General features: G+C 42.4%; 2 protein-coding genes across 2 annotated transcripts; both read left to right on the forward strand.

The window, feature by feature from the left end:
• Positions 1–3,174: 3,174 nt before the first annotated feature.
• ampd1 (adenosine monophosphate deaminase 1 (isoform M)) lies at positions 3,175–8,993 on the forward strand (the record flags this gene model as incomplete). The annotated part of the gene is made up of 14 exons (XM_080534509.1): positions 3,175–3,326; positions 3,788–3,893; positions 4,678–4,843; positions 4,958–5,177; positions 5,470–5,599; positions 5,881–6,075; positions 6,364–6,495; positions 6,568–6,731; positions 6,872–6,998; positions 7,254–7,417; positions 7,655–7,775; positions 7,889–8,062; positions 8,383–8,493; positions 8,838–8,993. The coding sequence occupies 14 exons, from the start codon at positions 3,175–3,177 to the stop codon at positions 8,991–8,993; spliced, it is 2,118 nt and encodes a 705-aa protein (XP_080390635.1).
• Positions 8,994–12,881: 3,888 nt separating this feature from the next.
• dennd2c (DENN/MADD domain containing 2C) lies at positions 12,882–24,696 on the forward strand (the record flags this gene model as incomplete). Its single annotated transcript, XM_080534510.1, has 18 exons — positions 12,882–13,789; positions 14,429–14,553; positions 14,760–14,866; positions 15,280–15,423; positions 16,592–16,676; positions 16,903–16,953; positions 17,172–17,359; positions 17,682–17,791; positions 18,133–18,202; positions 18,610–18,687; positions 19,031–19,171; positions 19,275–19,423; positions 20,858–21,035; positions 21,770–21,811; positions 22,240–22,348; positions 22,630–22,881; positions 23,030–23,116; positions 23,460–24,696. 18 exons carry the CDS (start codon positions 12,882–12,884, stop codon positions 23,489–23,491), a joined length of 2,856 nt encoding a protein of 951 aa, XP_080390636.1. The 3' UTR covers positions 23,492–24,696.
• Between the last annotated feature and the right edge of the window lie 768 nt (positions 24,697–25,464).

The raw sequence follows: 25,464 nt of genomic DNA on the forward strand, positions 1-25,464 counted from the left end.
GGATTTTCTACGGTATCATGTTACTGAAGTAAGGAGGCGGCAGTAGCCTAGAGGTTAGAGAGGCCGGCTAGCAATCGTTGCTGGTTTGATCCCCACCTCAGGAGGGAGCTGCATGTGCCCTTGAGCAAGGCACTTCACCCCTAATTGCTCCAGGGGTGCCTAGAGCAAGAAATACCAAATTCCAACAATTGACTGAAGTAAAAAAAAAAAAAAAAAAAAAAAAAAAGTGACAACATGGTTCTTTCTCGAATGAGCGTGGCATAGAGATTGAGCTGAGTGGTGAGGTAAGAGAAGAAGTGAGTGTTTGGTAAGAGAAGAAGTGAGAGGGCAGGCAAGGTCTATCATCAGCAGATTCTCCTGGGTCAGGTGTCATCAGAACAGAACATCCTGTGACTTCATGTTGAATTTCAGAAACAATTTCACCATTGTTTATATTGTAGTATAACACATGTTGATGGTGAAGTTATGCACTTTTGTGCAATAGTGAAATTCCTGCCATAACATTATATAATGAAACATGAGGCCTTTGTCACAATTCAAGTTTTTATCTACTTACTTTTTTATATCTGGGTGTTAGTGATACCTTAAGTGTTTTTGGTTGGTATGGCGGTGTGGAAGGTGTGAACACAAATGGAAGGTGTTCACACCTTTCTACAATGTTGCAAGCTAGCATAGGCAAAACAGTCCTACCCAGTTGGAAAAGATGACACACATAACAACAAACAACCATTCTACATGTGGGGGGATGGTTCTGGAATGTAACATCCAATGAAATTCCGAGCACATTCTCCCATCGCTCCATTCAGTTCAATTCACACCAGACTGGCTAATCTAAAATTCTCCAGACCTCCAAAAGAGGCATGACAACAACATGATTTGGAGGTATGGCTACAATATATTATATAGAGTATATTTGGCTAATCAACTTTTTCCTTGGTATACTGAATGATATGATACCATCGCTATTAGTTCTCAGGATGGCTACTGTAACAGGTGGCTAAGTATAACCCACATCATAAAGGTTGCACTGGCTTTGGGCAAGATTCTTTTAAGGGGTGGGTAATATAAGTGCTATCATTTACAAACAGCTGAGCTCTCTAGGAGCAATTGACTCAGTATCAAGATAATTGTCAGTGTAGTGGTCATGGGTAGAGAATGAGGCATGAGGCCCAAGGTAAATATAGGGGCATTCCAAGACTGCAGACAATGGTGTGGCTAAAAAGTCTCAATTTGTTTGAAGTAGAATATCTGTCTTGGATTCTTTTGACATTGAATTGAAATGTCAGAGTTAAAAAAAATATTTAAAGGTCTTACTGTAATTACTACTTTCTCTAAGATAACCACACCTCTTTTGTCTTGTTTCCCCTTGTTTCACCACATTTTGATAACGCTACAGTGAACGCTAAGTATGGAGGGCAGCAAAAAGAGATCAGATAGGAAGCATTTCATATGCATGGATCATATTAGGATAGGTTTGCATCATCTTCAACATTCCCCTCAATCATTGTCTTCTCCATGCTGAATGCACTACAATATGTTCAATACAATGGAAATGCAGATTGGCAAGGCTGCAACTCTTTATTTATCTATTCACTCTGAAACGATGGTCATTATCTGAGTTCTCACCTGCAATAGTAATCAAATTTCTATTATCGTTTATCAAGAAAACCATGTTGAGAGTGAACACATAAATGAATCAAGGGTAGCCTGTCTCACTGACTATTCATGGGAGTGCATGACAGTTTGGAAGAGGCAACCCAACCAAGATGCTCTTTGTCCTCCATACTTGTGTGAGCTGTGAATGGATGGATAGTAGGTACCATATAAAGGTTAAATTAACTAAGTGTACTGTTTGTCTGACTGTGGTTTTACAACTGTAAATGTAAAATGCAGTTTTACTAACTCCCATGTGCTGTCTTGCTCTGATAGATGTTTATCATTGCACTAATACATTTTGTTATGTCTCAGTCATAGTGTAATTAATTGTATCTCTGTAATTCATGCATTTAACACTTAACTGTTCTATCATTGTTAAATCACTGTTAATATCTCTGTAGGCCTATGTTTCAGATATCATCACACACTGTCCATGAATGGTTGTGTTACATCTCTAAATGGAGAAAGGGACAACCATCTTGATCTATTTGAATGTGTAACACATAACACCACTTAACCCACGTATTACTAATCAGAATTTCTTTTTTGGGGGGTTCCATTTGGGGTTTTCTTCTGCTCTGCTGGGAATACATAATCAGGTGGTAAGTATGGGTGCGAAAAAGGCACTGAGCTTGACGTGCGATGTATGAGCTGATGTTCTAGTGTAGAAAAACCATGACTCTCTCAACATTCATTCACTCACTTGTTTGTCGTAGAATAGAGTTTGAGGTGTACTCTAGCGTGACAAATAAATGAATCAATGAATGATTTAGTCGGATGAGTGTGTGACTACACTTAGCGCACGCATGGGGGTGGGGGGCTGGATATGGTCCAGTCACGACTGGCTCCAGGAACACAATCGGTCAAGTGGCACTGCAGATGTGTAGTATCATTATCAGTTTGTTGTTTGACGCTAATGCCTGTGTACTGTAGTGTAAGTACAGTATAAAGCGTGCTGTTGAGTTTCAATGTGAGTCGAGGCTCAGGCCTAATGTTTGTTTGTGCTGGATCACAGTAGTTCTGTTTGCATGAGACTTTATGTTCGCAGCTCAAACTAGTGGTCACTCAGAGCTGTGGAGTGGTGACTGCAGAGTTAACGTTGGACCAAGTACTGCTTGATCTTGTACACAAAGCATGTGCTGGAGTCAGTAACTGTCACAGTAAGGTATGTCTCTATTTTGTGATAGTACCTTGTAGTTTACTAGATCATCTCAACCAATCATTTCATTCATGATTCATTTTGAATGACATACATTCACGGTTTTCATGTAGGCCTAGCATCTAGAGTAGTTTGCCTGGTCACATCTGTTTTAGACCTGTAGTTGTTAGCTCGCTCCATGTTCTATGTTTGTTCTGGATTAGTAGTGTTCCATGTTGTCCTTTTCAATGCACCATGTTCTGTACCGCACATTTCTGCTTTGGGAAACAATATTTGCAAATCATAACAACTTGGTTTCGACCTATACTAGAAGCAGGAATATAACAGTACGTTTATATCTGTCAGAGACCGATGACCGTATGCGAGCCCTCGCTGAGAGTGTCTTTGCATCTGATACCAAAAGCGAGAACAGCCGCGATGAGGTCGACTTGTTCGACGTGGCAGATGACTGTCCCATCTTCCACAATGAGATGGGCAACCACCAGCACACTGCGGACGATATTGCGAAACGGTGAGATGAGGATGTCACTATGGATGTCTAGGGATCCTCATATCACATACTCGAGTCCAGTTATTGTTTGTGCCATCTCTACAATCTTTTTGTGCCATCAACCATCAACCAACCATCCCACAAATTATTGGGATAAAATAAACAATAAAAATGTTTAAGCAACAATCTAGTTCTCAGAGGTGTCCCAAAAGCATATGCTGCTACCTGAGCTACGATTTGGGAATTATAGATCCAGGCTTCTGATTCAACCACACATATTGAAAGTGATACAAGTAACAATGATTAGAGATATACTAGATTGGATACCTAACTAAATGAAACCAACAGAATAAGGTATTTTAGAGTATGCACTTATGATACTGATCAAATCGGTTATGGTCTTTAATGTATTTTTGTACCATCCAAAGCAGTAACAGATGCACTAACTCATTCTGTGACTCCTCTCACTGTCCCCTCCACAGTAAGAAGAGGCTCGAGCGTTGTGCTGAGGTGGCGAAAGACACCCCAACCTACTTGGAGGTGCCAGATTTCCAGAGGGTGGCCATCATCGGAGACTACGCCTCTGGGGTATTCTTTTTCATCTATGTTGCAGTGCAGTGTGATGATAAAATCTTGCTTTCAAGATGACAGCATGACACAAACTGTGGGATTTACCAATAATTACCGATATGAAAACAAATATTGTAAATGTTTAACATACTGTACAGTTGCTTTAAGCCTTGTTTACGATGTATGTTGTGGAGCAGTGTCCATATTGACAGGTTCAAGTTGACCCAAGTTGGGTGTTGGTGCTAGAGTTGCATAAGCCGTCCACCTTCGACCTTTAAGCTTATGTTTCAAGAGTGGGGGTCTGACATTTTGGTCTATCTGATACACAGGAATATTGCGTCATAATAACTTGTTTTAACAATAATAGAATTGACTTGCCAAAGGTTAAAGAAAAAGTTTAGGTTACCAAAAACTGAAAAGGTAATGGGTTAACTTACAGCTTTTCTGCAGCAATGGAAGTAAATTAAGTCTTGAAAGTTGATGCAAACAATTACTACAGGTGTCCAAACTTTTGTTGATAACCCTCTGTCTGTATAAAAGCAGTGTTGGAACAGACTGTGTTATTACACCCTCTGAAGCATTATTTGGACAATATTGCAATATTATATAACAATAATATAATTGATAAAATGCTAGGTTAAACTTCTCCACCAATTACAAGTTGACAAGTATGAATGGTATGTGGCTCCTCTGTGGGGCTACTAAAACAGTTATCTTATGTATTGACAAACAGTGAAATTACTACAAGCTACAAGTAAGTAGCACTGCTAAACCACTCTCATCATTAATTATACACTTTTAGGTGACCTCGGATGACTTTGAGGTCTCCTGCGCGGGCCTATACCGTGCTCTGACTATCAGAGAGAAGTACATGAGACTGGCCTACCAGCGCTTCCCCCTAACTACATCTCAGTGCCTGCGTGCCATGGAGGGCGAGGCTTTCAAGCCTGAGGACTCCACACAACCAGGTAGGCTGACCAGGTGGACGAGACGGCATGGGGAAGTGCTGTATGTTTAATCTATGCATAGGCTGATGGATGCACAGCACATGTCTAACAGGTAACAAACAATGTGTTATCCAGTCTTCACACCCCCATGCAAGGATGGCGAGGATCCCTTCGATGCTAAGAGCCTTCCTAAAAACCTGGGCTACGTAGCGCGTATGAAAGATGGTGTCATCCACGTGTACAAAGACGCTGTGGCCGCTGACAAACACATACCCCACAACCTGCCCACCGTTGACTACGAAACCTTCATCGACGACATGAATTTTCTAATCGCTCTGATCGCACAGGGCCCGACGTGAGTTTAACTGCAGAAATTGTCAACAGCACATTTTTCAGGGAATATCTCATCCCAATATCTACATTTAATTTTTTCCTAAATCTCGACAATCCTCGTAAGTGTAGGCTTCAACCAAGTGATTACACAACACATTCATAATCCATTTTTAAGACCATTGCCACAGTCGTGTGGCAATCAACTCAAATGCACATGCAATTTAGGACTTCATCTCATATTTGTAAGTAAAGAATATACATTTCTGAGCTCCAGTTGACATTTTGTATCATTCTCTTGTTCTCCTGACGGACAGTAAGACATACACTCACCGTCGTCTGAAGTTCCTCATGTCCAAGTTCAGCGTTCATGAGATGCTGAATGAGATGGAGGAGATGAAGGAGGTTAAGGGCAACCCCCACAGAGATTTTTACAACTGCAGGAAGGTAGGCACAACTACAAGAAGGTAGGCTACACATTTACTAGCAGGCTAAATAGGTTTTACATCCATTACAATGGCTATTTTATGACTTCTTGTTATGATTGAGTTAACTGGTGTTGCTGACTGTATTCTCAACTATTTCTTCCAGTAATTCACATCCAGATTTTGTTTTCATTTGAATGAAATATAATGGCTTCTAAGGACATGCTATGTGGGCTCCCCCTATTGCTCAGGCATAGCCATAACACCATGAATATAACTTAAAACTGTTTCTCACATTTGCAGGTAGACACTCACATCCATGCAGCGGCCTGCATGAACCAGAAGCATCTGCTCCGTTTCATCAAGAGATCCTACCGTGTGGATGCTGACCGCGTGGTGCACATGGCGAAGGGCAAAGAAATGACCTTGAAGGAGCTGTTCGCCTCCCTTAACCTGCACCCCTATGACCTCACTGTTGACTCCCTGGATGTGCATGCCGTGAGTCCAACAGACTATACTACAGTGCTAATAGTGATGGGGGGGGGGGGGTAGGTAGGGTTGACCCAGCAGTCCAACAGTGAAGTAAGGGCCAGACCTCTTTGCAGAGGCTGTAGAATTTACTGTACATTAGACAATACTGAAATTTAGGAAGGGATAACAGTGTTTGGGATAATCAAAACATTTTAAATTGCACATGGTCAAATTCAAATTTGATTATTTTCCCTATGCGTTTGTGGACATTCCCTGGTCTTGAATGCCTCTTTTCCTTTGCTCCATTCTGTCAAGGGCAGACAAACGTTCCAGCGTTTCGACAAATTCAATGCAAAGTACAACCCTGTGGGTGCCAGTGAGCTGCGTGACCTGTACATGAAGACAGAGAACCACATCAATGGAGAGTACTTTGCCCGCATCATTAAGGTTAGACTCTACTATGGTTGTTGTATTCCATTAACACTGACTGGCAACTAATTTGAATGCTCTCTGACCCAGGAAGTAGCCAGTGACCTAGAGGATGCCAAGTACCAGTATGCAGAGCCCCGTCTGTCCATTTATGGCTGCAACCCCAATGAGTGGGCCAAGCTCTCCGGTTGGTTCAACAAGCACAGAGTCTTCTCTCCTCACCTCAAGTGGATGATTCAGATTCCCAGGATCTAGTATGTTCTATCTCACAGTTATACATGTACTCTGTCCTCTCAGTCCCCATTAAGTCTTTTTCCTATTTTATGGAAAGAACTAGTAATACTCGGATGTCTAAGGAACACATGTTTTGGAAAATCTCTCTTTTCCCCCCTAGTGACGTCTTCAGAGGCAGGGACTTTGTGCCCCACTTTGGAAAGATGCTGGAGAACATCTTCCTGCCTGTTTTCCAGGCCACCATTGACCCCCATGCCAACCCTGAGCTCAGCATCTTCCTCAAGCATGTGAGTGAGACAGGCACTGGGGACCAGGGAGGATGGGGAAGGCTATAAGCTGGAGTAGATTTTAAATTAACATTTTAAATAGTTTATATATATATATATATATATATATTTATTTATTCTAATAATATTCTCAAGGTTTGATAAAAAAGTTAGTTAGTAAGTTAGTTTTAAGCTCTGAAGAACATTATGACCCATATTAGGGGAAATTCAAGGTAATCAGTCCATTCTCTTTCACCATCTCCCCCTGTTGTGTAGGTGACAGGTTTCGACAGTGTGGATGATGAGTCCAAGCACAGTGGTCACATGTTCTGCACCAAGAGCCCCAAGCCTGAGGAGTGGGATATTGTGAAGAATCCCTCTTACTCTTACTACATCTATTACATGTATGCCAACATCGCTATGCTCAACCAGCTCCGCAAGTGAGTATGACCACAACCATGATGAAAACAGTGTAGGGCATTTATAATATAGCCAATCACAAACACCTCTTCCCAAGCACTTTCTGTACCGCGATATGTACTTTTTTAGGCAGGACACTGACACAGTGTCAACTTCCACCATTATTATTATTATTATTATTATTATTATTATTATTATTATTATTATTATGAGTGTCACTCTGTTTATGAGTCAGTACATTTCTGTTTGCTTTCCAGGGAGAGAGGAATGAACACTTTCCAATTCAGGCCTCACTGTGGAGAGGCTGGAGCTGTGACCCATCTGCTGGCTGCCTTCATGACAGCTGACAACATCTCTCACGGTCTCAATCTGAAGAAGGTTGGTGTCCTAGAAAACACAAATAAATAGCCGTCCTTCATTTGGCACCATAAACACCTCAACATATGATGGAGGGTCCCATGGTGCTAATGTTGAAATATCCCCCCCAACAGAGCCCTGTGCTGCAGTACTTGTACTTCCTGACCCAGCTTCCCATTGCTATGTCGCCACTCAGCAACAACAGTCTCTTCCTGGAGTACGCCAAGAATCCTCTACTGGAATTCCATAGTAAGGGCCTGATTGTGTCACTGTCCACTGATGACCCCATGCAGTTCCACTACACTAAGGTGAGGCCAAACTTCTGCACGTGGCTAGTACTATACCTTGTGTGTGTGTGTGTGTGTGTGTGTGTGTGTGTGTGTGTGTGTGTGTGTGTCTGCGTGTGCGTGCGTGCGTGCGTGCGTGCGTGCGTGTGTGTGTGTGTGTGTGTGTGTGTGTGTGTGTGTGTGTGTGTGTGTGTATGTGTGAAGATGTTTAACTGTTTTGGTGCGTTCTTTTCGACCATGTACATGATTCTCCCAATAGTTGGTCATACTCGCAGTTAAGAATGAAGTGGACCTCGTCCGTCCTTGTCCACCTCACTCTTCTCTTCCTGTATGTATCTCAGGAGCCCCTGATGGAGGAGTATGCCATTGCAGCCCAGGTGTTCAAGTTCAGTACCTGTGACATGTGTGAGATCTCCAAGAACAGTGTGCTGCAGAGCGCCCTATCTGCCGAGGTAACAAACTTTACAGATGACAATAGGCATTATATAACATATTGCATTATAGACATCATAGCTTTTAAACAATTTCTAATGCAGTTTATTTGTGCATACAGTACATGTTGTATATGAGGCATTATCATGAAGGAACATTTCACATTTCACATTTTGAAAGATTGTCAATATTGTACTTGATTGCTATTGATTACACATATGACTGCACTGCACTCCTATGGATTGTAATGTATCAAAGGGTTTGGTAGTATTGACTGAATAACAAGGCACTATGTCAGAGTGACACGTTTAGGTAGCCTGATAATATCAACACCACAACATAATGTCTTGGTTCATCTTTACAGGAGAAGACCACCTTCTTGGGTAAGGACTACCTGAAGGAGGGTCCTGAGGGCAATGACATCCGTAAGACCAACGTGCCACAAATTCGTATGGCTTACCGCCACGAGACACTCTGCTATGAGCTGAACCTCATCAAGGAGGGTGTGAAGACTGAGTGAACACATATATACACACACACACACACACACACACACACACACACACACACAGAAAGAGAGAGAGACATTTCAGTGGCTGGGGTGGATGTTCTTTGTCAAAGATGGGCAAACCCTAAAGGTCCACTCAATTCTTGCTTCTATAAGCACCATGAGCTTAGCAACAAAAACATGACTGAACATTTCAAAAACAAAACAGGATCCTAGAAGATAACTTTTTCCCTATTCACTGTAGAACAATCTTAATCATCTAGGTGAAAGTACAGTATTTGGTATGTCAAGTGATGTATTTTGTCGACAGCCCCTGCAAAATCTAATGACTCTTTAAGACAAAGCCTTCTTGTCTATTGGTGTTCTCTCTATTGCAAACCACAGTTTATTATAGCATGTAAAATGTGTTTTTAATGTAATCTCAAATAGTAAATATAAGCATCATAGGCATCATGCATAGTTTGAATTTGGATGATCTTATCTGCTCCATTACATCATTTGGTTACTTGTTTGTGGGAAAATACATGTCTGATGTTCTCCATTGGAGGGACACAAATACAAGAATGAACCAATAAAATACATATTAAAAAGCTTCCATTTCATGGTTGAGATCAATTTTTTTTGTTTTAATATTTCTTGCTATTTTTAAAGACATTTTTAAAGAAATGTTTGAAAACTGTATGCTCCCTCAGCTAATTCCATCATCAGAATGGCTCAGTGGGTCTCCGGCTCAGCCAGCTGACAGCAGAGATGTTGACGTCTTCACCGCCAGGATCATCAGTGTGGAAGAGGAGTTGAACAACTTTCTCTCGTTTCGAGGCGGATTGGTACCCCGGATTTACCCCTGAGTCTTTCTGCCTGTGTATTTCTGATAGGTTGGGCAGTACGTAGATAAACACATAGGTATTTTCTCTTCAAAAAGACATTTTCTGGGGATACAGTTCATTTATTAGCTTGACTAGCTCTCTATGCTAGCTAGCTAGTTAGCCGCCTCCGCCGCTGATCTCCGAGGACCGGGACTCAAAGTTCACTGTTGTGGAGTGTGATGATGCCGTGATCAGGACAGTGGGAGAGAGACATGGAGTCCACCAGGCAGGCTATATTGCATTTACCACGACAAAGTCCAAGTCGTTTTTACTGCTAATTATTACTTTGTTGTTGCTATTAAATGTTGAAGCCTGCCTACTTCTGAACTGATAGCGGATCTAAACACACACACGCAGCAGGAGACTGGAGAAGAGGTGGGTGGCTAAGCTACATTCACTTCCAGATTTGGTGGAATACAGGTTTTTACAAAACATTTGCTGTCTGAGATAAACTCTCATTTCATTATCCCTAGCTAAGTAGCTTGTGTCTCATTTCATTCACTGATGACTAACTTGTTGCATTTATTGTATTCATTGTTTTTGGTTTGTTAACATAGCCTAATATATTACAGACTTGTGTTGTGGTGCATGGCAATACGTTTTAACTTTGTTGAATTTGTGTTTTAACTAACAGCTTAGCTATATAGCCTAATATCATTGTTACTTGGGTGTCAAGAGTTTCATGACGTAGCCTATTGTTGGATAACATAACTGTCCATTGACTTGGTAAACCACGCATCTGCACTACGCTTTCTGTGGTACAACCCCACCTAGGGCAAGTTGTGTCATGCAGCAATTCTTGGAGAGGGCGGTTTATGGCTGTTTTGAAGGCGCAATTAGGTTTAATTTACCTTGCCAGGTGATGACAGGGTATTTTGGACAGCTTTATGTCTGGATTCTTCATGGATGTCAGTAAGTTCCACCCCCTGTGCACTTGTAGAGATCTGAGTCATTGCAGACATATTGCAAATACACCTGTCCAATCTGCTCAGATCTCTACAAGTGCATAGGGGGTGGAGGCTAAGGGTTCATTTGTTATAGGGTGCATGGTATGGTAAACACTGCAGGCAAGTGATACAAGATCATGTAGGTGATCATGCAAAGTTGTCACTGAATGAGAGATACAAAGAGGTTTATGAGTCAGAGTTGTCTTGTGTTAGGACTCTTCAGCCAGTAACATCTGATTGACAGTATGAACTGTAAATGAAAGTTGATATGGCTTCATTGGTTTCTGAATCAAAGTGGACATAGTCTCAATGTGTTGTCTGAGTATAGAATTGGCCATGTATAATTGCACATAAGGGAAATTGACTTGGTGAGGTTGGTGCATAGAAACAACAATATTATAGGCCCAAACATATGTATATTTTAAAGGGAATAGCAGAAAATAAGACCAATACATTATGTAGGCTGTAACTGAGTGCACATCTCTCTAAGAGCTCTAATTATGGACAGTCTGCTGATCCTTTGTTCCTGAGTCGCAGGAAACACAGGCTAGGCCTTCCTGTATAACACAAGACTGAACACACACACACACACACACAGACACACACACAGACACACACACAGACACAAGTGACAGTTTCGGTGTAGGATGGGTCCTGGCTGTGATCTAGTGAGATTCCAGCACATGCATTAGATTTAGGTCAAGCCAACAAAGGCGTCATTTGCAGGCCTGACTGACCGACAGTTTTTGGTCAAATGTATTCCCCAGACCCCCCACCCCACCCCCTCCTAGTTGGCTCTGCTGGAATGCAGCACATAGAATTATTATTATCATGAGCTGCACTGTGGAATTTTACCATGTCTCCCCTCTCTTGGTTTCAGCTTTCGACGTAATGTGCAACGTGTCCAAGTGGTTCGGTTCCAGCAAAGAGCTCCCATACAACAGAGTATAGTAACCTCACTGGTATGGGAGCAGTGAACAGGAGACAGTAGACATTTAGCCACCATTTTGTATCAAGTTAGTAAATCAGGACAAGAATCATTTGTCTTGATGTGGTACATGACAATAAGAGGGCTGAGCAGGAGCCTGAATACAATTACAGCAAGCCAAACTATTCAAAGTCAATCTAAATAGACATGTATTAATGTAAACAGAAAGCATTAGCCTATGGTTCAATATGTGGCTATACCTAGGCGTCAATTGTATCTGTTCCTATCAAATAGACCAAACTAAATGAGTAGGCTAGATAAAGTTCAGAGTCATATAAAACTGTACTTTTCTATGTCACTCTGTGTAAGTGGTTGTTGATTTGTATTTACCACAATCCTCCATAATCGCTCCAATTGTCTGTGCTCCTGTCAAGGCTCTGAAGTCAGTGTAAAAATATTTGGAATACCCGTCCTTCCTGATTCACTGAAAGAGACCTTTGAGATGGGAGTAAATTAGTTTAAATGTTTTAATGTGTCATGGCGTTCCCTAATGGGCCAGCTGCGTGGTTAAGGATGGGACAGGATGGCCAACTCCCCTGGGGTGGTGGACTCTAGACAGACAGACAGACAGACAGAGAGACACTGCTGCACAATGCTCCAGCTTCTTGTTCCTGCCGTTGTCTTCTTTTCTCCTCCTCGTTTTATTTTTGGCTGCTGACCTTGACAGGACTCTATCCTTTCCAATTTCCTCCGGCTGCACACATCCCGTACGACTGCCACTACAACATGAGTATTCTTGAGTCTTTGCTCAATTATTGTTCTCAGGCTTCAGTTTACAGGGACTTGTTTTGACTTGTTTCAAAGTGTTGACGGCTTAGTGAGTAGTAGCCTAATGTGTCCTATGCATTGCAGGTTTCTCATTGAAAGGAGAAGGGGAAAGAGCGGTCACTATCGCTGTTGAAAGGAAGTTTGAAAGTGAAACGGAAAGGTGCAAACACAGAGCCCCTGTGAAACTCTGTGCCCTCGAGGCTATATTCTGGGTAAACCAATAGGACAGACTCACTGTGTTCAACAGTGTCTCTGTCTGTTGACCTATACGCCCCTCATGCCTCAACCAACGATGCAGTGAGGGTGAGCCGTCAGTCTGCCCCCTCTCACCATGCTGGCTCTGGGGCTGGAGCAGGGGAGGCGAGGGGGGAGAGGTGGTGGCGAGGGACAGAGACGGGCATCCGCGCCCTGGCACTCCCCCTCCTCAGGGAGGCCTCTCACCCATGACCCAGGTATCAACATCAGGCAGAAGATTTCCCAATGGGAAAACCGCAGTCAACAGGACAGCTCGCCTGGCGATAAGGCTAAAGCTGCTCTGTCCAGAACTCTCTCGGGGGGGGACGTCCTGGATAACAGTGTATGCGATGACTGTCGGCATGGCGGGCCTCAGGGCAAAGTGAACCTCTCCAAAGCCAAAAGTTTGGATTTCAGGGAAGACCAAGTACGGGATGGACATATTGGCGTTGGCAGAAAGTCGGATCCCCAACAGAATCACCCCTGTCTCAATAAGACTCCTACCGCAATTCCAGAGTCCAAGCAATTCACAGTACCTTCACACACAGACACGAACAACTCTCCAGTAAAAAGGATCATTACTACCAATGGCCAACTGAAGACTGGTTGTATCTTGGATATTGAAATAGCCAAACCCCTACCTCAGTCAGTGGATGATAATGGAGAGAACCTGCCCCCAGGTAATTTCTACACCTCCAGGGGCTTCTGGCGGAGGCTGGAGGGGGATAAGTTGTTCTGGGAGAAGGGGAGAGATACTGCAGCAGACCCTCAGAGGGTTTTGGGATCAGTAGCTCACCCCCCACCTAAACCACAACGGACATTTCAGTATCAGGGAACTGACGGCAACCGTGGACACTGGGTCCAATGGAATACGGGAACTCCTCCGTCTGCCAGTCAATCCAGCAGCAGGAGCAGTGGTCGGCCTTTAGCCCACCCACCAAGCTTCCCACCACCTCCATGCCCTGTTACCAACAGCAATGGATTTTCGAGGCACAAAAAGAACAGGTGAGATGATGCACTTCTTACTTATTTTGTTCCTGCAGAATGAAGAATGCGCCTCTGGTGTAGGCTTAATATACTTAAGTAGTGTTAAAATTTGGGCAATGTGTGGCAGGTGCTGCATACTTGATTCAGCATTCTCCCCCCGCTCTCTTCTATTGTGATCTATGTCTAAAAATACAGTGCCATAATTTGTATATCATTTGATTTGTTATAGGAGACAAAATGTAGTTTTTGAGGACAGTTTCTGTGAGAGAAGGGTCAGAGCTAAGCTTTTGGCCAGCGTCCAGGTGTGATGTCAGATGATATTTGGCAGCGATACAAGCCATTGTCTGGATGTGGCCGATTCCCATTGCAGCCAAGGGTCTAGAGGTCACATTTGGTTGTTTTTACACACATACACATACATGCATACTCTGGCTCCAACTCCGACTGTTAGCTTTCAACAAGAGTCGCCTTATTTCCTATTAGTATTTTGCATTACCAAATAGTTTTCTGTGAATGTTGCATCTCTTTCCTGCTTTCTTCCTTGCTCAATCACTCCATTCTGAAGAAGCAGACAACAATACATTGAACAATAGCACACTGACTATCTTTAGGATGGATAGGCCCCTATCTCATTGCTCCCTCCCTCCGTCACTACAGGAAGTCCTTTGAGTATGAGGATGTGGTGCAGCTGACAGCCCAGCAGGGCTCACTGGGATGTGAGGCCAGGCGCTCGGCGCTGTACCACGCCTTCTCTGATGACAACATTTACGAGGACATTACCTGTGAGTTTCCCCACTGTGACACTAACTGAAAAATACATTTAATAAGGTGGTCCCAATAGTATTTCCCTCATTATTAACACCTATCCTATTCTTTCTAATCACTGGTGGTTACTTTATAAGATAAGGTAAAGGAAAAGGGTAGCCATTTACGACCAAGTATCTCAAAAGTATCTGTCTCTCAATCATATTTGGCCCTACCCCCTCAGTGACCAGAGATAATAACCCTTATGAAGATGTGAAGCCATCGGCCATGTGTCTCCCTATTGGCCGCTCCTGGACCATCGCACAGAAACAGAGCCCCCGCAGACCAAAGGTAGTTGTGTTAGAAATCCCTGAATTATTTTTTCAGAGTATGCATCATAACATTGAATACTTTTCTTCTTCTTTTTTTTAATACTAATCAGTTACTCAAACCAAGAATATTTAGGCCTTATTATAGGTTAAAGAGATGGTTTTTTCTATGCCTGTCTGGGTTATTTAGCTATGTACAGCAGCCCGTTCACGTAAACTCGACTCCACTCACTCAATGACGTTTCTGTGTTTGTAGAGGAGAAAGCTGTTTGGCCAATTAGGTCCTACTATAACACTGAGTTGAGCCAACGGGACATAGCTAAATAACCCATATGTGAACTTAAAGACCATTTGGAGCAACAGAAGTGCAGATGTATCAAACATGTAACTTGTAGAAATAGTGATCCCTTTAACCCCATGTCTTCTGTGCTGCAGCTGCCTCCCAAGCCCCTCACGTTGGGGTACACTGATAACGTCTTACAGTCAGTGATATCACCCAACCCTGTGGGCGTTACGGATACCCCCAAACCAGCCATGCCCAAGCGCACAGCTACCCACAAAACATACAGACTGCCTCAGGTAAACACACTGCCACCTGTTCTATAGAAGTTACCACCATTGAGATATTCTGTTAATAATAATTTGTTACTTTGTGGAATCAATGATTATGATGGATAGCATCAAGACCTGCGATGCTGTCAGTGGTTGCGATTTGCTTGAGATTTCTTGTTTTGCTAAGGTAAAATTGTTGCCTACATTACTACTCACAGTTAAGAAATCCCATACATACGTATGTTTTGCGCTAAACCAGACATTTTTATACCTTATTTGGGGAATTACTCTGGCAATTTAGCCCTGCTAAAACCCTTTGTAAGTAAGCCTTATTCTCTACTGGTGCATATTCCTTTTGCTGGTGCATGGTAACACAGGGTGGATTCGACTTATGCACGCAGATCTCAAGTGTGGATTCTACTAGCCTCTTTTCACAGGCGATATAGGTCCAACAGAATGCCTGTTGTCCTTATATTGGCATTCGAATGAGACCCCCCAAAATAATCCAACATGATTGGATACCCCTCGAACACGAAAGTCACATTTCTATTGGGCCTGAGGAAGCTCCTCCCCACCCCGTCATTTTTGTCCTAGTAGTAAGTCGTTAGATAGTAACAAGTTAGCAATGGAGATGTCCAGCAGTCTAAAAACAAAACGCTTGTTTGAAGTTTTGAGATCTGATTGGTGCTACGACCTGTCAGTAATTTCATCTTTAACATCAACTGCCCACCCACCCACGACTGTTTAGTAACCATTGAACACGCTATGTTTGACAGGCTCTAGAGTGTGGAGCATGCAGAGCTAGGACTACGATTCCACCCATAGTGAAGCCATGCATGTGTACTGTCCCACTCAAGATAAGTCTGAGCTTCCTGTGTGTTGGGCTCGGAATCCAGCTCTCTCATTTCCTCCGCTCAAATTGCGACGGAGGGCACTATTGTAACCAAACTGGTCACCAGTAGACAACCACTTTCTGCAGTGCATTGAGGATGCGGGGTTGAAATATTCCATTTATTTGACTGAATCATACCAGTGGACTGAATATGGTATGATGATAAGCATTTCTCCTTCTCAAATGGCTATACAGCATGTTCTGTACATCAACAGTCTGATGAACATATCACATGTTGAATTTAGGTGTGTGTGTGTGTGTGTGTCTGTGTCTGTGTCTGTGTCTGTGGTTTCTGTGATGCAGTACGTCAACAAGATTCATGTGATCTTCGATGCCAAGCGAGGGAGGAAGAGAGCCAGGGAGAAGAACCAGGGAGGCTTGGCTCGAGGTATGAGACCCAGACAGCCCAGATATTACACACTCCAATATGTCTATATGAAATTGAATTAGCATCATTCTGGAAATACCCAGCATTTGATATGCTAGGTTACATCCAGTCCCTGGAACACAACACAAACAAAGGCACTGTCTGTCTGATTTAGTGTCTCATCCTATCTTTTTTTTCCTCTCTGTTTCTCTTCCTCTCTCCTCTCTCCCTATCTTCTCTCTCATAGAAACAGAGGAAACCAGTGGAACAGAGAGTGACCAAGAGGACAGTAGTGAAGGTACTACTGTACACCTTGCTTCCTCAAAAACAATTGAATGTGTAAATGTGAGATCGCTGATGTCAATCTCTTTCTTTCTGATTGTTTTGTTAAGTACATCAAAATGGTTCCTCATTTTAAGCACTTTTCTGAGGTAACCAGGAAATACAGTCCTCTGGTTTTAAATGAATATAGACCTAGTCCAATCAAAGTGTCTTATTGTGGTGTCTCTGGTCAAGGAGGGTCCAGGCGTTCGGTCTATGTCCAGTCCACACTGAAACGCAAGCCGGGCTACCGCACCCTGGAGAGGGACCTGATCCAGCTCCAGCAGCAGCAGCTCTTCCAGCTCTTCGTGGTGGTGTCACTCCGAAAGAGTTCCCCGGCAAACACCTACTCCCCAGAGATCACACAGCAGTTCCCCAACAAGGTTAGAGGAAGTCCATCAAAATGGTCCCTCCTCAGCTCATCGTAGTAGAGGAACCCTAAAGTGTTCTGTTTTCTTTTCCATTGAATTACCCTTATAGTGTCATAATCCCTGGTCCATAGGCTAGTCCCCAGGATATTTTCTAACTTGGTCCTTGATATTTTAAGGTGACACAGATTTAATACATGCTAGTTTTAATGTAAATGGTCGTCCATGAAAGAAGGACCATAGCATGCTGGTCCCTTGGGCAAAAAAAAGTTTACCTACACTGCCGTAAGTTGCTGTATTGTTGGTATATGATGAGTTTCTTTCTATGTGGGTGTAGTTTGAGAAGTCGTCGCGTCACTCCCGTGATGCTGAGGACCGGTTGAGGGCCATCCCCAAGTTCTGTTTCCCAGACGCCCGGGAATGGCGGCCCTCTGCAGACATGCCCAGGTAAGCAAGAGAGGGTCACATAAAAGAAACGTAATGTACAGTTGTCACTTTAATCAATATGTTGTTGGCTCTCAATTTATCTTCGCCCACTTCAGAGTTTTGTGCTGTGTTTTTTGGGGGAAAAGCTTTGGGTTTGTCAAAAGCACTAAACAAGTAAATGAAACGCATTACAGTATTCTTCTTCTTCTTCTTTATTGTTAAACAAACAGGAGAATTTCGAAGTCAGTTGGTATAACTTAACGCTAAAGCAATTTTCTGAGAAACTGTTCCATAGGAATGTTTAACTCAACCACGCTGTATCCCTTTCATTAGGAAATGCTCTTTTGATCTTGTCTTTCTAGTGAGACCTTCTCCTTTGTCCTAACGGGGGAGGATGGCAGCCGGTGGTTCTGCTATTGTCGTAAGATCCTGGTGAGTTGTGTGTGTGTGTGTGTGTGTGTGTGTGTGTGTGTGTGTGTGTGTGTGTGTGTGTGTGTGTGTGTGTGTGTATATAAGCGTGAGTGTGAGTCATCATGCTCAGTTTGTCATGATCTGGCAGTGCTTACTCAAAGTCTCATGGGGATACTCCATTTGAGTCATAGACTATAAAAACCTACTAAATCAATGACTGAGATATAGAAGAATTTAACATTTTCCATTTGTCTTCAATCTGCCTTCACATATTTGTATGTGATGTAGCACAAAGTTTTTTTTTAATACATATTTCTTCTTCTTTTCTATGTTTTATGTTTCCCTGGTCAATCTTGATGTTGTTGATGTTGATATTGAGTGACAGGGTGGGTCCACATTACATCTCTGTGTTAATATGTGTCCTTTAGCCCGTTGGAAAGGGGAAGAGGCTGCCTGAGGTGCACTGTATCGTTAGCAGACTGGGCTGCTTCAATCTCTTTGCTAAGGTAACACAAAGGCAGCCAAGAGACCTGATAGACCTGCTCTTTTAGCATGTGACTTTTAGCATTTTAATTTATTTCTGTCTACAGAAAAAAGAAAAGACCCGTGAAACAATCAGAGGGTGTGTTTTGAGAAGGATAATTCATGTTTTGGGATGTGTAACTATGTACACCACATATTCCAGTTTGTGCAGGAGACAAGGTGTGAATTAGTGTTAATAAAAGTCACATTAACAAACAATGGCAAAGTAGCTAGTTGCGTATCTGGTCCTGATGTATTCTTTTGTCACCACTTGTTAACACTCGTCACTTATAATGAGTCATATATCGTGTGTGCGTGTGTGCATAGATCTTAGAGGAGGTGGAGAGGCGGAGGGAGATCTCACCAGCGCTGGTGCACCCGTTCATGCGGAGTGTCATGGAGGCTCCATTCCCCGCCCCTGGGCGCACTATCACAGTCAAGAGCTTCCTCCCAGGCTCTGGAAATGAGGTAATACAACTGTAGAAAGAGGAAGCTCTGCACTAGTGAGGTTCCTCCAACATAGTTGTGCGTGTGTGTGTCTGTGTGAGAAAATAAGTGTACGTGTTGTCAGGTGCTGACACTATGCCGGCCGGTGGACTCCAGACTGGAACACGTGGACTTTGACAGCCTGCTACAGTGCCTCAGCTTGGGGAGACTCCTGCAGGTGTTTGCCTCCCTGCTGCTGGAGAGGAGGGTGATCTTCATCGCAGACAAACTAAGGCAAGGCTTTCCCCCAACCTTGGACTGGATCATTATTTGGATATAATACTGGAGAAATGTAATCGCCCAAAAGATTGCTCAGATTGGGAAAAGTCAGTGGCCAATTTATAGAGGCCACCAACAGTTGAAGTCGGATGTTTACATACCAATAAGTAATTAAAACACATTTTTTAACACCTCCACACATTTAATATTAACAAACTATAGTTTTGGCAAGTCGGTTAGGACATCTACTTTGTGCATGACACAAATAATTTTCCCAACAATTGTTTACAGACAGGTTATTTCACTTATAATTCACTATATCACAATTCCAGTGGGTTAAAGGTTTACCTACACTAATCATACTTGCAAAGTTGTGGCAAAATGACAACTAAGTCAAGGTATTGGAGTGGCCATCACAAAGCTCTGACCTCCTATAGAAAATCCTATAGAAAATGTGTGGGCAGAACTGAAACTGTGTGAGCAAGGAGGCCTACAAACCTGACTCAGTTAAACAAGTTCTGTCAGGAGGAATGGGCCCAAATTCCACCAACTTATTGAGGGAAGCTTGTGGAAGGCTACCCGAAACCCTAAAGTTAAACAATTTAAAGGCAATGCTACCAAATACTAACTAAGTGTATGTAAACTTCTGACCCACTGAGAATGTAATGAAAGAAATAAAAACTGAAATAAATCATTCTGACATTTCACATTCTTAAAATAAAGTAGTGATCCTAACTGACCTAAGACAGGGAATGTTTACATTTACATTTACATTTTTGGCATTTAGCAGACACCTTATTCCAAAGGGACTTACAATCGATACATTTGACTAAGCAAGTGAATCATCAATTCACCAGTCGTAGCAGGACGAGTAATCCAGAAAGATTATATTATAATTAATAAAAATTATTATTATTATTATTTATTTATTTTTTAACACAGGAGAAACAGTACAAGGGGGGGAAGTAGAACTCTTAGGAGACACAGTATAGGGGGAAGCAAGTGTCTCAGGAGGCACATTGCTGGGGGGTAGTAGATGTCTCAAGAGGAGCAGTTAAGGTGTAACCTGAAGAGATGGGTCTTCAGTCTCTGGCGGATGGGGAGTGACTCTGCAGTTCTGACAGCCGTGGGCCATGTGTTTCTAGGATTAAATGTCAGGAATTGTGGAAAAACAGAGTTTAAATGTATTTGGCTAAAGTCTATGTAAACTTCTGACTTCAACTGTATTCTGCTATTCTTCTCTTGTTAGTGACCACATTGCTCAGTCTGGTGGCCCAGGCCATAAGACATCCTTATTGTCTAGGCTACCTTGACATGACACTTGACTTTTCTTGTGAAGACATATTGGCGAGGCCCAGTCCAGAAACAACCACCCCCCCTGCTCATTATATTTTCGAATCTTACCAGCAATATCTCATCTGTATCTCATTCCTCTCTTCCTCTCCCCAGTGTGCTGTCTCGCTGTGGCCATGCTGCGTTGGCGCTGCTCTACCCGTTTACCTGGCAGCACACCTTTGTACCCGTGTTGCCCGCCAGCATGCTGGACATCAGCTGCTCTCCCACACCCTTTCTCATGGGGGCGCTGGCGCCCTGTCTGCCTGAGCTGCTAGAGCTGCCCATAGAGGAGGTCAGTTACAAGCCCAATCTCAAAAGCCTTTCCCAGATTCCTCTCTTCCTCTCTTTTTGCCTCTTTCTCAGGACAAGATGGAGTCAAACAGGAGGAATCTCAGATTTTCTCCTCAAATGCATTTTGAGCAGGTGGCAAGGAGAGAGGGTGCAAGGAATTCAGGAAAGACTTTTTTGAGATTCTGTGCCATGGTTTTCAACCCATCATGGAATACCAAACAGAACTGTGCTGGCTTAGATATTTTCTATTCACATTTGCATTTTTCAGATGGGTTTGACTTAAACAATTTGCTGAACCCAATAACTTACAAGCCAAGTGATAAGCTACTGCAGGAATACAGAATCTATAATGTGCCGTACTTACTGAAAGAGCTATGTTTGCATCAGCATGATAGTGTGTAAGTTCCTGACTAGCTAGCTCATAACGTGGCCTTGGGCACCGACCGATCTTGTAGGATCAGATTCCACTTCCACTCAGATTGCACTGGGAAAAGTTGAGTTAGTCCTCTTTGAGGAAGACTTTTGCACGAGATGATTTGGGGCACATGAAGAATGTATTTCAAATATTTTAGTTCCATCTAGTGGTTCACCTATGAACAGCAACCTTACAGTGGGCCAAATCCTAACATGACATTTTTGTATTGACCGTGATGCGTGATTTACATAAATGTATTTTATACTCTAATCTTATTCTATTTTAACTGTGTTTCTTTTATATTTCTGTTCACATTCCAGGTTCTTATTGTGGATTTATGTGCAGACAAGTTTGTCATTCAGGTGTGTACACAAGGTGTTATGCAATGTATGACAGGTGTGGTTGCAAAACACATCAACTGAACTGGAAATGGGGGCGTTGTCTGTGCTTGCCATGTCTGTTTGTCCCAGGATGTCTCTGAAATGACCGTGTTAATCAATTCAACTCCATGATTTGTGCAAAGCTTCATCAAACTAGTGCATGAACTTCTCCAAGTAAAAAGTGTGTAGGAGGAGTAGTTGCCATGGAGTTGTACATGTTTCTCACTTATGAATTCTTGGTCCGTAATGAAGGCTAGTTTCTATGGCAACCATTTTAATGCTCAAGTGAATGTACGGTACTCAATGAAAATGTATGGGTAGTTGCCGGTAGCTAATAACCTTTTTGCACATTGGAAGTTGCAGTTGAGTTCACCTTGCCTCTCGTGTTAACCCCTTCTTGTCTCCTCCAGCTTGGTGATGAGGACTGTATCTTACCCAGTAAGCTCCAGGCTGCCCTGCAGCAGATCCTGGAAGAGAGAGAGCAGATACTGAGAGAAGAGGATGGAGATTGTCACTCTGGTGGAGGTTAGCACAGCAAGTATTTTTACAAAATGTCTGTTAAGATTTAATTTTCATTAATTTGATTTGGAGTCTTTTTCAAAAAGGACTTGCCGTCAGAAACATTGACAGTAGAACTCCTTTCAAATACCCTTCATGTCAATATGTTGCATAAGATGTAATTGTATAGAAATGTAACAATCAAAGCTTTTCACAAGACTCATTCTAACCACATTGCGTATACATTTTTCCTGACTGATAAGACCAGTCTCAGCTCTCCTCTCTCCCTCTGTCCCCTGCAGCCCAGGAATGTGAGCTGAGTGCCCTGCTGTCAGAGGCGTTTGTGCATTTCTTTGTGGAGCTGGTGGGCCACTATTCCCGTCACATGAGTGAAGGCTGCGCCCCCGGTGGTGGGGTCAGGGAGCTGCAGAGGGAGAGCTTCCGCAAATCTCACCCCTCTCGCGGTGCCCGCCAGTTCCTTCAGCTCTTCATGGACACACAGATGTTCGCCGGTTTCATCCATGACAGGGAGTTGCGGAAGGGAGGGGGCAAAGGTCAGAGAGAGGGTCACCATTTATTCTCAAAGAGAAAATAGTTGTAATTTAAAGGGGCAGTTAACTCAAATTTCTCACAGTTCAGAAAAACTGACATATATTTTCTTATGGGCCTTATAAGTACTTAATTGCTCTCTCCCTCCATTAGGGCTCTTTGAAGTCAGAGCTGCAGAATACCTGGAGTCGAACCCAGAGCCTGAACCTAGCGGAGTGAACAAAATCTTCAAGGCACTTGGTTAGTTGTACTCCATTCATTCTCCATTCGTGACGTTAGAATTATAAGATTCTATCTCCATTTTTGTCAAAATTTAGTTTTTTTACATAATCTGATCCATTAGATGTTTATTAATGCCTGTGTGGTGTTATTTTTAAAATGTTTCAATTTTTTAGTTAGTAATTAATAAAATACTAAGGTTCCATCTCACAAAACATAATGGAATGTAAAAACTTTGACGCTCAATATCTCTGAACTACCCTAAACGGAGATAGAACCTTATAATTCTAAGCTCATGCATTGTTCAACTACAGTAATAAATACAAAATTCACAGTTCTATAATGTTGTACATTTCATTTTCAGGGAGCAAGATGAAGTTCCTACAGAAGAAGTAAAAGAATGGCTGACATAGTCTGGAAAAGATGGACCTTTACTGGTGTTCTAACTGAGAGACTAAGAGACATGCCCAACTTTGACAACCATACGATATGCCATGTCTTGGACAAGCTCAAGCTGAGGATTCAAGGCTGTTTCTTTCTCTGAATGTAGGGCAGTCAAGCCAACAGATGTAGATGGAAGGCTGTGGAAGAGAGAGGGCCATTCTCTTGTATTGCCCTGGAGTGTGCAGTGCAATTGTAAATCGAGGAAAACTGGAAATGCGTGTTTAGAATTTCGAACAAGCGTACTATACTTGCTGTCAAAAAAAGACATTTCTACTATGAAAGTAGCAGTAATTAACTTTTAACAGATGTCATACTGTCGTAACTAACCATGCCTCGTCATGTCTGTTCAGGTCTTTTTTTTTGGGGGGGGGGGGGGTGGTTAGCTCTAGTATTTTGTCTCAGTGTTATGAAAATAGGTGTTTTTGTAAGTTATTTCTGTCATGTTTCCATTTGGGGGGGAAATAGATACTTTTGCCATGTTTTATCTGCATGGGCATCACATCAGCACTCTGATACAAAGCAATGTTGGGATTATAATTCACTTTGTGTATAAAATATTTAAATGTTCTTGAGAAATTTGAATAATGTGTTGAATAATGAATGACTGGCCCAATCTGTCCTAGATTGTTCGGTGAATTGCATTTTTGCATGAGTCTTTTTTATCATTCTTTTATTTTGTTCATGCTGAATTCCTTTTTGCTCATTCTGTAAAATATTTTGTTTATAAAGTTTCAGCTACTTTTATAAAATGTTTTATATTTCAACTAAACATGTGAGATTGTTATGCCCTGTTTCAATACTTCAAAGATGCACACTTCCTTCCTTCCTTCCTTCCTTCAAGTGATCACTTATCTGGAATTAGGTGAAATCGCCTTAATATTACAGATCACCAGGCAGGAAGAAAGGATGTATTTCAAGTATCAAATAGGTGTACATTTCAGAAATTCTACATTCCAATTAATGTTTTTATTTTATTATTATTTGTATCCTTTCTTGGAATCTCACTTGATGCTCTCATAAATGGAGCAGACAGCCATAAACAAAGACCATAAACTGGTCATATCTCCTTCCTATTAACTGGAGTTGTACTTCTCATGTGGCACTATGTCAAGGACTTAATGTACAGTTTTTTTGTATATTTTTATAAACATGAAATGTTCAGCATACTGTACATTTCAAATTAAATGTGCTCCTATTGTGAACAGTATTTATTCATAGGCCACTTAGGCTTACTGACAACAGTCTAGAAATTGAAATGGACAATGTTTGTACTTGTACTGTATTTGTGTGTATTCTCTATATTTGCTCTCTTGCCATTTTAGTCACATCATTGTTCCCACATAGTTTAAAAGATTGTTATTTAAGAGAATACGTGTGGGTAGCGGCCCAGCATTTTTACCAAATCCCCTGCAATATTCTTCTGTTGGTATTCACTCTTGTTTTGAGTTGCTTGGTGGATTGGAACATTGCACTCTCCCACAGTAATAAGGAAAAAACAACACATATTGGCCATTTTTACACTCAATTCATTTTACACTCTCAGGGACCTCAGTAGGGTGTGGAAGATCCATACACAGTCACAACAGCTTGGCACCTCCTCATGCTGGTCACCAGCCTGGTCACACACTGCTGTGGGATGGCCGTGAGTCCAGACCTCAACCCAATTGAACACTTGTGGGATCAGCTTGGGCGTGCTGTATGTGCCAGAGTGACCAACGCAACCATGTTGGCTGACTTGCGGCAAATCCTGGTTGAGGATGCCATCCCAGAGGAGTGTCTGACCGAAATATATACATATTTATATATAAATCCTCCACTGCTCCAGTCACCCACGCTGTCCCCCAGGGTTCAGTGCTAGGCCCCCTCCTCTTCATCCTGTACATCCTTCCCCTTGAACAGGTCCTCCGCCGCCACGGCCTCCGCTT

This window comes from Nansenia antarctica (genome assembly GCF_963989245.1).
Source record: "Nansenia antarctica genome assembly, chromosome: 6".
NCBI classification, from domain to species: domain Eukaryota; kingdom Metazoa; phylum Chordata; class Actinopteri; order Argentiniformes; family Microstomatidae; genus Nansenia; species Nansenia antarctica.